Below are 13,127 nucleotides of genomic sequence, written 5' to 3' on the forward strand. Positions count from 1 at the left end.
ACATTCTGTATAACATTGGTTTATTAAATGTTGATATAAGGAGAGACATGCAACAATATTGAATTATGTTCAATCACACATGTTTATGGCAGTACAAGAAGAATTTTTAAACCTAAATGAAGTACAGACTCTGTCATCATAGAACAGAGACTGCTGTCCAACAGGTATTTTGTTGCTATTATTTAAAAGGAATTACCAGTAGCAAACTTTAAGCTTCTTGGTTACTTGAAACACAAATGCAACACTGTTTCCAAAAGAGCCCGCAGTTTATGGCATCAGCTTCCTACTAAGGCAGGAAATCTAAAAGATTGACAATACAAGCATTATAGCTTGGGATTCAAAGAAAAGGGAAAATCTGAAATATTGCTAGTCAAATATACAAATCTGATGTTAGCTCAGTCAGCATAGATCAAGTTTCATTACTTGTCCTGGAAAGAAACACTCTTTTGGGAAGAATAATAATTCATTCAATTTTCACAAGCTGGGCCCAACAAAAAGAATTAAAAATAGCAAGGTAGAGACTGATGATAGTAAAGTTTCTAACATAACAATGGGAGAGGCCAGTCTGACTCATCAGCAAAGAAAAGATAACTGGAAATGGGAGATTAAAAGGCCATACTCAGTCCCACACAATTCCCAGACCTCTTAGTAACGCAATCTGAACACTATAAAAGCTAAATAAAGACATGCCTAATTTTTTATATTAACTGAAGAAACTTGATAAGCTACTAAAAGTTCAAACATAAATTACATCTCAAAGAGGGATATTCTGTGCAAGACTCACACACTGTAAATGAGAACAGCAAGTATGTCTCAGGCCACAGAACTAAGAGGCTCTCACAGTACCCCTTCAATAATAACATGAGTGATGCAGCTGCTGAAGAACTAAGTCATGTCATTTGGGGTTGTTTTACTTTGTGTGATGCAGCTCTGAAGTCCAGCTAAGAGATACTCTAATAAACATCTTCCTTAGCTGGCTAAATATCAAAGGAAGCCTAGATACTGATATCCAGAAGGTCACAGAAATAACACCATACCACTGTGTGATGCCTACACAGGCTATGAATACACAAAGGCACAGGCAATACATTGAAGTGCAGTGGTCTTGTCAGTAAGCCTAAGGATAGATTAAAACCTGGAAAAAGCAGCAAGGAAAGAAGCACATGAAATTTAATCCTTACTCCCTCTGACAAATTATTTAGCCCTTAGCACTTCTATAGATCATCCAGGAAATCAGAAAAATAAATTACCTAAGTGAAAGAATACATACCAGCATCTGCCCAGCCGCTGTGGTTACTGTTTCTAGCTCAGAAATACCAAGAAGACTCTACCAAATACCCTGGACTACCAGTAGGGAGAACATAATTTGAAAGGGAAAAACTCATGCTAAATTAAAAAAAGCAATAAAACCTCCCCAAAATCAACAAGCCATAAATACCTTAAGCAAACCAGATTAGTAAAAGTTAGAATGCAGTAAACACTGTAATTTTCCTCCTTTCTGCTACGTAAGGTGAGTTGTTCCCATCCTGAATTTGGAAGGTACCATGGTCACAGAGAACCTAGACATGGAGAAACCAGGATGACAAAGGAAAACAAGATGGGTCCAGGAAGGGAGATTCCTAGGATAAGAACAAATAGTTCTTAGTCTTCGCTCCAAAAAAGTGGACCAAACAGGACAAACACCACTTGCAAAAACAAAACCAAACCCAAGGAACTTAGATGCAAACTGCAATAAAAAGCTCAAAGAACTTGTATGTTGTCTAAAGAAGGACATTCAAGTGTCAGCAGCAATTGTTTCATAGTCTGCAATGATCAGTAGGTCTAAGGCTGCCAAAAGAAGGTCTAATTCCTTTACGATTTTTAGAATCCCACCCGGGTACCCTCTGGGAATATGGCTGTCCTGGCAGGAAGCTATAGGCCCAGGTGGTTGGGGCAGATTTAGGATGCTTTTAAAATGGTAGGAAAAAACAGACTAGGAGAGGCTGCATTTTCCAGGCCTAACAGTGGGAAATATTTAGTTAGGATAATTTTATGCCACCAGCAGAAGACACCAACATGGAACATTAATATTGGTTTTGTTTTTCTTTTTTCCCCTCCAACTATATCTTTATGACATCCAGTTGCAGTCTAAAATAGAGAATGACAATGGTACAGCTGGACAAACCATGCTTCTAGAAATGTACATGTTTGGAAAACTGAGCCTCCAGAAATCTTTCAAGAGCTGTACAAGACCTTCTGCTTGCCCCCACCAAGAGAATGAAGACTTCCTCTTTCAGCACCTATGACAAAGTCTCATCCTCTACCATTTCAGTTCAAAAAACTCCTCGCAAAACAACAAATGCCAAACCCCACAACCACCAACACTAAAAAACTCCACAGAACAAGTGATGATATGGTTTGTGATTTAAAGACACTGTTCACAGCCTTTCACTGACCACCTCTCTTGGAGAACTATCAGCTCTGGAAACCTGTTGTGACAGAAGAAAAACAAAATGAAGTTAGATTTTGCTGTTTGCCAAATCAAAAACTATTCCTGATATAAAATCCTCAAATAAAGCATACAATAATTCCATCTCCAGAGCAAATCCTTGTTACCCTACAGTGAGCTTATATTGTGGAAACAGACATGTCTCAGATGATGCCCTAATAATAAAGAGCAGGGTGTCAAATTCACAGTGCAAGCTAATAAGTGACTGTAACCAGGTGAACAGGTCTCTGGTGTAATTTTGTTATTTTACAAAATACATTTTAATCCTCACACTTCAGTGATTATTAAGAATCATATCACATCTTTTTTTTCCAGTTATAAAAGTGTAGAATGGTAAATCTAACACTTTCTTGTCTGCTAAAATACATTCTTCCCCATTACCATTTAATTTCAGTGCCATACTGACAGTCTTACATCATCATAACCGGTTTTCCTGGATTAAAGGTAATATTTTCAAGGAGCATTCCTGAAGACAGATTCTTCTGTTTTCCTAGCCTTCTTCACATTTCCACCATTATTTTTAGAATAATGGACCTGACAACCTAGCAAACCTAGCACACCCAGGATTTTGAGGGAGAGGAATTAGGGTGTTGTGTATTTTTTTTTCCCCACATCTCCTGAAAGGTAATATTTGTCTCAATCAAGTTTATTTTTAGCTTCTCAGCAAGAGATGCCAGTTCCTGTTTCTGTGGGTGCTTTAAATGCTTTAGGCTTCTTATTGCAAAGTAATTCCCATGTCATTATTGCACAGCCACCTTATGCCCTTTGTGGGGTGCCTGCTTTCACTCATCTGCAGCACTTGCATCCAGTCCAGTTCAAAAACAGGTTGCTGTCTCAATCTGTCAGTTTTAAAGGTCACGTATACAAGGACCTAAAAAAACCCCAAGAAAATTGACACCACTAGCTGAAAGAGTAGAAGGCCAAAGAAAACTCTCAACTTCCAATTCATACAAGAGTGATTATTCTAGAATGTTTTCACATGAAAATTAAAATTGCAATATTTCCTTTTAAGGCATGAGATTCTAAAATGGAAGCACACTGTTATTTGCAGAATAAATTATTTATAGTCCTAACACACAGTATTGTTGAAAGCCCACCTTTCTGGTAAGTGTAATTGTTACATTTGATATGATTATGGAAATAGATTGTTAAATTCATCAGGGAGTAGAAGCAATTTTCCACCTTGTGATAGATTTTGCATTGACTCAGCAGCAGCTTTCATGGTGACTTCCAATTTGGGACACATCTTTTATTTTGAAACCAGATGAAAAAACGCTTTCTCAGAAACAAAGCAGGCCACAAGATACAGCAATTAGTTTTAAAATATTAAGAAAACACACTTTTTCACATGACACAATGGTACAGTTTCATTTTGCTACTTTCAATATTCACAGTAAAATACTTTTTCAAATAAACTAAGTGCAGCTTAGAGCCATCAAGTGCCAGTTAATTTTGTTCCACAGAAATATAAGATACCAAAAGCCAGATGAGTTCCTCTTTCTGTGTTCAGACTTGCCCAAGCACTTCTGCACTACATCAGTGCCAAAAGAGGTTTCTTGGAAAGCTTAAAGCTTCAGTTTTGATCAGTTCCAACTGAAGCTCTGTACTAAAGAATAAACAAAAAGCTTCTGGGCTCTACAGCTGCTGGATAAGACAATGATCATCTGGATAGCTTGTATGGTAAAGATAAATAATGCCCTTTAGGTTCAGGATATCTGTGTTGTAGGTAAGACTTTCCTCTTTAGACAGATTGTCCTGAATGTTTACAGTCTCTTAAATTTGTGGAGAAGGAACAGTGAGGAGACCAGTTGGCTTGATCTTGTTGATTCCTCCATCTAGGATGCAGACCCTTGGGTACTTGTTTTTCACTAGGTGAGCTGCAAACTGAAACAGATGTAAAATTAGCCCACTGCATATCACAGCCCTTTAATCACAATAACTTTGTCTTAAGTACAGCAAATTAAACAAACAAATATTAGACCCTAGAAGTTCTTTTTTTGCACCAACTAGTCCAACACAGGAGCCCAGGCCAGTGTGTTGAAACAGCTGGGATGAATTTTGTGGTCATGAAAGCATCACACTAATAACCTCGAACTTTATTTATCTCTGCTTAGGCAGGATTTTACCTCATTCTAACAGTTTAATCTCAGAGCAATCACGAGCCTCTCTCAAAGCATGAACTAACAGATATTTTTCTGTGCATTAATCTAACTCCCAGCTGTTTTCTGTAGGTTCCCAAGTCTACAAGCATCCCAGTTTGATTATATAGCCATGATAAGCCCTATCTGCTTACCTGTCACACTTGAGCAGTGTGACTTGACCTCACAGACGTCAGATATGAACTTGGGTTCTATCATCTCTAATCTTCCCTGCTCCCACCCATCTGTCCACAGGCAGGATAAATAGTGCAAACAGGTATCCCCCCACCACTGAAAGACTCTCTCCTCAACTGGTTCATACCATCAACCAAATACAGCAATTGCCACTTTCCACTTAGTAACTTCGTGAAACATTATTACACTGACAAAGATATTTTGTTATCAAAATAATTATGATAAAAAAATCAAAATTATGTTTCAAAATACCAAAATCCAAACCCAAAGGCACAATATTTTGTGCACTATGTGTCAAACTTGCCTTCTAAATACTGACTAAAATTGAAAAGCATTAAATAAATAATAATTAAAGTTAAAATTAAAAAGCATTGTATTAAAAAGAAAGCCACCAAAATAGATTAATCAGCATTTCCAATACCGTGAGAGACAGCTCTGCCATGCCAGTTTTCGAGACTTGCTTTATACTTGGCTGACAAATTGGTACCATTTGTACAATCACTGAGTGCTTCCAGTGTGCTGTATAAAACACTAAACCCCTTTTTGACTCTTTAATTAGTGATGCTGTTTGAGAAACTGTGCAAGTGTGATGTCCAAACAGCTAACTTTGCACAAACAACTAAAATTACCAACTCAAGAACAGCTGTAGGCACCCCAATCAAACTCAATACATGGGATTTCTTTTTTCATTTACATTTCTCCTAATTACCTGTTATAGGGTAACAGATGCTGAGTAAGAACAAGATTACCTGATCAAGTACAAGTCCTGAAATAATCTAACAAGTTGGAGTTCATAGTAGCAAATTTTAAAATTTCTATAGCTAGAATTTTGCATCACACTGAAGGTAGTTTATGTATGCAAGGAACTGACTTCTGCCCACTTATGTGTCAAACACAGGTACTGCATTTCTTTCTCTGTGTTTTAGAATGGATTTAACCAGGGAGTGAGCAACCAGTACATGATTTGTAACCACTGAGGACTTGTGGAAGCAGAGTAATGGGTCACTGTAAACATTTTGGCTTTGTTTTTTGAAACATTTTATTTGTTTCAGGTAGTTGCCAAGGGAAGATCAAAAGGAAGTTCCATCATCTCTTTCCTCACCAGTTTGGGTCATTCGGTACAGGATTCAAAGCAACAAAAAGTCCCCATAGTCAAGCAATCAAAGCAGCAGATAGTAAATTTACACCATATGTGGATGTCAGCTTTCATTAGCAAAGTAAATGCTATGCTTTTAGAAAAGTTCTTGGTTGCACAGGTGGTGTAATATGCCCAGAGATATCACCAGTCCATAGAGATGCGGTGTACAATAAAATAAAGACAAAGATGGCACTCAGCTGTGCATACCATGAACTACAAAATTAAACTAGTGAATTCCTAGTGAATACAAAATTCCTAGTGAAATACTCCTACCAGACATCTCTACTTCACATAGGCACATCTGTCACCTCACAGTGCTCTCCACCTGTGACTAATGGACAGTGCTCTGTCCTGTACACCAGTGCTCCTCAGCACCAGCAGAAATGAAAAAAGGCAACAAGCATTCAGGAAGCACCATGTTATTCCCTGAGTAAAATGTCCCATGTGTCAACAGAGATGTTCCACTCTCTGACTACTGATAATTTTGAAATGCTGATAAAAAACTACAAACTCTGCTCCAAGTGTTTTGAATGCCCTAACCCTAATATAACTACCATTCAATGTAATTGTAAAATACACAAATGCCTTGTACTTGGGGTATGAGCATTAAGGCCTGTGTCCCACTGTATTTTAGAACTGTTTTACTAACCAAGGTACGTCTAACAATAAATTTTCTTCACTGTATATGACGAGGTTACTTTAAAACCTTATAGTGAGGAAGTTGTCACTTCTTGAAGGGGAAGCAAGCACTGCAAAATCTGGGGCTAGCAGCAAATAATAGGGAGAAAGCACAAGATAATATACCATAAGATGGAATTCCTATTTTTTAAGTTGACACAGAACTGTTTGCTGTTGTCTGCCTAGTTTCAGTGAGAAATGCTGCAAATACAGTCAAAAATATTGCAGCTGAACATTCAGCCAGGGAAATACCACTGAGCAGGAAACGTACTACTATCAGTATCTCACTACTGTGGGAATTAGCTGGGAGTGAGGGGCCTAGAGGCACACTGACAGAGGCTGAGAGCTGCCATCCAACTCCAAATACCTCCAAGAGCTTTGCACATACATCTGTCCATGCTATGCATAGAACACTCCAGGTTTAACTCATGCTGCAATAGGAATTGATCTGATTAAAGACATTCCTAGTTTTACCTTCTGCCTTCCCCCATTTTGTCACTGAAAGTAGTAATAATAACTTTTGGTAAAGTATAGACTTAGAAATAGCCTCTTACTTGCATAGCAGTCTTCCTTATTAAAGGTTTGACTTTTTAATAGTTCTATTCCTCTGTGCATGTTTGTGCCTCCCTCTCTCAGACAGAGGAGCCTGTCTGTTGCAGGCAAGAACAGCAACTTGTTCACCATGTTTCTGAAATGCTTCAACACCACCTGGTATCTTCCCTTGCCAAAATACACTCTAGGAAGCCAGTATTTTCAAAACACAGGGAAGAGTTATTTCTGGTGTGTGCACTGATGGAGGGGTATGAGAGGAAGGAGTATTTGAAACAGATACATAGATTTTTCTCCCCAGTTTGCCCCTCGTTATGTCAAATATCAGCACCTTGAATCTAAGAAATAAAGATAAAAAAATTAATGTTTCCTAAGGAGCTGAAAAAATAAATAAAGTCAGTGATCCAAAAAGAGCAAAATAACATGCACCCAAAAAAGCTGAAGATGCTCTTCTGAATGAATGCCACAGACACAGAACTGCCATCTTGCAATGCAGACATGGGCTCTATTTCTTTATAAATGCAATCATAAAGTGTCAAGTGGAAGTTTACTAACAGGCACCTGAATATGTAATTTGCAGTCCACTAAATAACCCAATTTACAGAGGTGCTGTTAAGACAGCAAATAACATGGTGAAGAGATAAGCACATGGGTTACATCATCCTGAGTAACCTGTAAAGCACCTACAGTTTTAAAGAGAAATTTATTGAAACATATAAAGGTGGTGCACAATTAAATTTCCATTACACAGAAATATATTTCAGTAAATAGAAATAAACTGTCATTTATTATACGATTATACTTTCTCAAATTTATCAAATATTTGTGTTGACATAACATCTGAAATATATCTGTTTCCCCATACTACCAATGGATCACACTCCACTGTAATGCTTCTGTTTTCATTCAGACAAGAAGACTACTTGGGGGAAATGGGAGTTGTGCCTATCTGAGGAAAGGCTTCAAGGGATACTACAAGACTTTAACCTTTTTACTTTCTGCTTCAGGTGGTCTTTCCTCAAAAAGAGATTCCCAAGTTCAGTTACCGTGTTTTACCTAGTTGCATCGAATGTTTAAACTGAACTTCCAAACTGAAACTCTACTTGCTGCATTCACAGTAAATATTACATATGAAAGCGTAAGTATGTGAGAAACTTGTTTAATGATGACTATATGATAGCTTTGGTGAAGACTTTGGAAACACAGTTCTTCTATTACATAATGCATCCATCAATTCCACATAAAACACCTTCTTAGTGAATAACTGAGCCAGAAAGTGCAATTTGCATTTGAAAGCAGTCAGTTAAGACTCTTCATGCAGATACAAAATGTCAGGCTTTCACAGACAGACAAGATCACAACAAATTCATACCAAAATTTGGGTAAATACTCATTTTACCCTGTCTTGGTGATGTTCTCAACACAAATAGCATAACAGGACTGTTCCTTTAAGCACCATCAAGAACCTTAATAATCTGCACATTGGAGAATTTATCAAAATGTTTCTATCACCCTGTTCCAAGCAGCAAAATAACAGCTTCCAAGTGCTCCATGTCTTATGGCAGGCATGTCACATTTTCAGACTGTCTGCAGCACAGAGTCTGTGAACACAACAGCTTGAGCAGCCCCACTCCCAGCACCCTTCAGGCCAGCCACGAGGGTTGCTATGTACACATTATTCACTTTCACAGACATTCTTGTGACAGGCTGTAATTAAAGGGCACGCTGGGAGGGAAGGAGGAGTAACATACTGCACCAGAATACCAAAAAAAGATTGCTGTGACAATCGTTACCATGGTATAAATATTAACAGCATACTCTGAAAGAGTCAGAAAAAAATGGAAGTTGGAGGAGAAATATCAACCAAATTTTGCAGTATTCATTCATTGCCACAAGATAATTTCAATTCTATTTCATGCTACACAAACCTCGCAGGAACTGCAGTCTATTTTGCTGTGTGATTTCAGCCAAGAGCTCACCTCCACCTCTCTGAAAGTATGACAGTCAAAGGGATCAGTCTATAACTTTTTAAACAACACTCTCCATATGCCACAACACAGATCCAGTACACAGGATTACTTTTAGTCAGCTACTTCTTATATTAAAGGATTACAGATAAATGAAATGACACTTTTATGTCATGAAAAGATAGGGGGGGAAGTGTAGAACCAACTGCTCTAACAAGATCAAAGGAAAATTCTCTATGTGTAAACCTGGCTAAAAGAGAACACTTTCCATTCTATCAATACAAAAACACAGCAGTAACTTAAAGGACTAACATGTAAAGATTTGAAAATAAGCCTACACAAACAGGTATTTAGTAGCTGGTTTCAGAGTAAATTTAACTGAGAATGAAAGTAAGGGTAAACACTCAAATTTCTTCAAGTAATAAATTTTAAACACCTGTATTTTAAATTTTCTACCTAGAAATTATATACATTAAAAAAATACCCAGCTGAAAGTGAGTACTTGAAAATTAAAGTCAGTTGCAGATAGCTGCAACATAGCAAACACCTGCTGTAACACAGCTACTGTATACTGACCAAAATAAATGCAGTGCACACATTACAGTTGAATGGAATGTAAAATGAAAATGCAGAAAAACAACTATTCTATTTTTCACTCAACAGAAAAAAAAAAAAAAAAGCTGTTACGGAACAGAAATATACAATTTTGAAAACAAGCATAACAGCTGGCTTGGATATAAAAAGAGAATGCATGAGTCTTTGTGAAAGATTCTACCTTCTTCTTCCAAGTCTAGAGGTTGCCCTAGATCTTGAAAAATGGTCAAAGTACTTGATAGTGAGAAACATTTCTTTGTCATTTGCAGTACATTTTCCTAACACTACCCAAACTGCAAGTTTTGTCTAGTTTATACTCAAACTCTCCCAAAGCACTCAGCCAGTCAGGCAGTCAGTCCATCCTCTTCAAAGGCTGGTTCAGAGATGTTTTAGAGAAAAGCAAAGCAACACTGCTCCAGACAAGCAGTACAGATATTGTAATTTCCAGATTCACCAATACCACTCTAGCTGGTATATCCTTACACAAGGTCCTGAACCTGTAACACATATTGGCAGTTAATTACCATCTCTATTTCAGTTATCACTATTACAGATTGAACTGGAATAGCAGGAAACACAAAACACTGTATCAGAATTGAGAAAAAGCCGCAGAATTTGAGAATTCTATGTTATAATGCATTAGCCCTGAGCAATGTGGATGCAACCTAATCCATGCAAGCTCCAGCGAGGACAAGAGTATTTTTTCAGAGATGAAGTCCACAAAGACAGAGTAACTGCAGCCAAGACAGATGTCTGCAGGAACTCTGGAACCTGAGAGCATTACTCCAAGATTCAGGTACACCATTTTCACCATTTTACCATCTTTCCTGTCCTTAGAGATCTCCCAGATGATAAAAAAGAGCTGACATCCTGTAAAGCCAAGGGCTCCACAAATTCTCATTCCAGAAGCACACAAAGCTCTGTGTAGAAAGGCATATAGGCCAAACAACTGACATCAAGTGAACAACTAATAATTCCCCATGACTGCTACCATTGGTCTCAGTAAAAATTAAAAAAGAAAATCTATTTTTGAGTTTTAGAATTAGCCTGTTTTTCCTGGCACCTACTTCAGAGGAGGAAAAGGAACACTTAAATCCTTCTTCTAAGCCTCCATCTTTCATTTTACCCCTTTTCTCTTTCATATCTGGCTGGAACAATGAGATATTTAGGTCATCACTGCCTGTACCTGAGGCATTCAATGCAAACTAACCAAAGCCAGGGTCAGCAGCAGAATTACAACAGCACAACACAACTCCTGGCTGGCAGCCCAAGTGTCTCTCTCAGGCTGTGTGAAGAGCATGCACTGGCAACAGCAGCTGGGCTGCTTTCTCTCCATGAAGGCAAGCATGCATACATTACATGTTACCATAATAAAAGGGGCTAAATTTACGGAATAAAATAATGAAGACTTAACCATGTATTGGGGAGAGTTACAACCAGAAGGATTGTTGCTGATTAACTAAACCTTTCACAATACAAGCTTAATCTCTTCCTCTTTAAAGGCAACAAGGAGGCTCTGATGATTCCAATAGGCTTTGAGTCTGAATGCAGATGGGAGGATGGGGACTTAACAAAACAAACATGAAAAAGCAGTTCTGGGAATCATAAAGGGTCCCTCCATCCCTGCAAAGAGAAAAGCTTTCATTCCAATTGTTCAATCACTTTTCTGCAGAAAATATTTACAAGGAAACATAGATTCTAAAAGATGTATAGTGGAAACATGTTCAGAAGTTTATTGCCTAATTTCTATTTACTTGCACTCCAGAAATTTCATTAGGCCTTTCTAACAAAATATGTTTGTCTTTAGAAGCACAAATGCACCTGTCCTTTAATATTCTATGCAATACCTAATCTTCAGATCACCTATGAAGTTTCATAGGTATCCATTTGTTGTTTAAGACAATTTTATAACAGAAGAAATCATGCAAGGACTTGCCTCTCTGGCAAGGGCTTTTTAAAAGGCCTGAGGAAGATGACAGTAAAATCACACAAATTCAATGGTAACTGTATACTTCGTAAAATTAGGTGTCTCAGTCTTCATATAAGAAGAAATGCATTTTTGATAGTGTGCTGAGAGAAAATGCTACATGCTGTTTTCATATAGAAAAAATATTTCTTTTTTTCAAGCTAAAGAATATGTCATACAAAAAGAATTTTGAATTTGCCCCTCTCCCTCTTGCCTTAAAAAGGGTCAGAAAAATCTCATGGAAAATCAGAACTTCTTGTCTTTGTTTTGGAGATAATTAATGTATTTTATCTATTAGCTACTGCGATGCAATAAGAATGACTACTTTGCTTCAGTAACTTGTAGAAGTTGTCTAGACAATACATTTATAGCAGCATGACTTATCTAGACAAAAAATAATCAGTGTAACAATTAGAAGTTACAATTTAGAATTTATTTCCCAGCAATAAAGACAGATGTTTTTTAAGCTTTGATTTACAGCTTATCTTCTTTTTCCAAGCAAAATATAACTAAGTTGCCAATTATTAGAGAGATTAAAGTGTCCTGTATATTTTATTCTGTTATGGCATTTAGGTGACAATAAAGCCTATCTATTAAACCACTGGGGGAAACACGTATTTATTAAACAACCACGTGATGCATGTGGAAGTGTGTCACTGTCAAAATTAAGTTGCTAGAGAATGATTTGTGTCAGGTAAGGTATTTCTCCAGTTTTAAATTCAGTCAACACTGTGGTAATACAGACAAAAGTTTGAAATGGAAACAGATAATGGCTTAGCACCTCAAAGCTTACTGAAGGAGGGAAGATGAAGTAATGTTACCCTTCCATAAAAAGACCCAAAATAATCCCTGTCCTACATATGAATAACTATAATCCACCTTTTTACCTGCTGTATCTCTGACTTCAAAAGTGACAAAAATCAGGAGATGTTATTTATCAGAGACCAAAAAAAGAATCTACAGTTGACCATTGCCTATTTAACTATTATATTCCAACTGTCCATAATGGAATTCACAAGGTGCTTATCTGTCTATGGAGGTGGGAAAGGGGAATTCAATTCACTTAGGAGATGCTGCCACTTAACATATTTGGAAGTTAAATATCAAAATAGAATCTGTTTGATGAACTCCAGCATACTGCCTTTTATGTGGAGGTTTCCTGCTGATTTCAGAAACTAAAAAATATCTGCTTTGTTAACAAGTGCCCAGAAAAACCTAGAAGAAAGGCTGGCACAATGTGAGAAGCAGCCTAAAGGAAGGAATATTCTCCAGAGAAGTGCAAGCCAAGCACCACCATGATACCTCTTATTTAAATATCTTTATGCTGCTAATGGTGCATTCAGTAAGGCTCTTGTACATCAGCCAATCTATTAATTTAACTTTTAGGCTTAGCAGCATCAATGGCTTATCGTGC

General features: G+C 37.4%; 1 protein-coding gene across 2 annotated transcripts in view; it reads right to left on the bottom strand.

Annotated features, from left to right (window-relative positions):
* Positions 1 to 3,704: 3,704 nt before the first annotated feature.
* The window catches only part of TBCK (TBC1 domain containing kinase), a 91,379-nt gene continuing 81,956 nt past the window's right edge, over positions 3,705 to 13,127 (bottom strand). For both annotated transcript variants that reach the window (XM_085058345.1, XM_085058346.1), the window contains exon 27: positions 3,705 to 4,372. In XM_085058345.1, coding sequence (XP_084914471.1) covers positions 4,262 to 4,372 — 111 coding nt within the window. In that variant the 3' untranslated portion in view covers positions 3,705 to 4,261. The remainder of the gene's footprint in view (positions 4,373 to 13,127) is intronic.

This window comes from Lichenostomus cassidix, chromosome 4 (genome assembly GCF_008360975.1).
Source record: "Lichenostomus cassidix isolate B80296 chromosome 4, HeHo_3.0, whole genome shotgun sequence".
NCBI classification, from domain to species: domain Eukaryota; kingdom Metazoa; phylum Chordata; class Aves; order Passeriformes; family Meliphagidae; genus Lichenostomus; species Lichenostomus cassidix.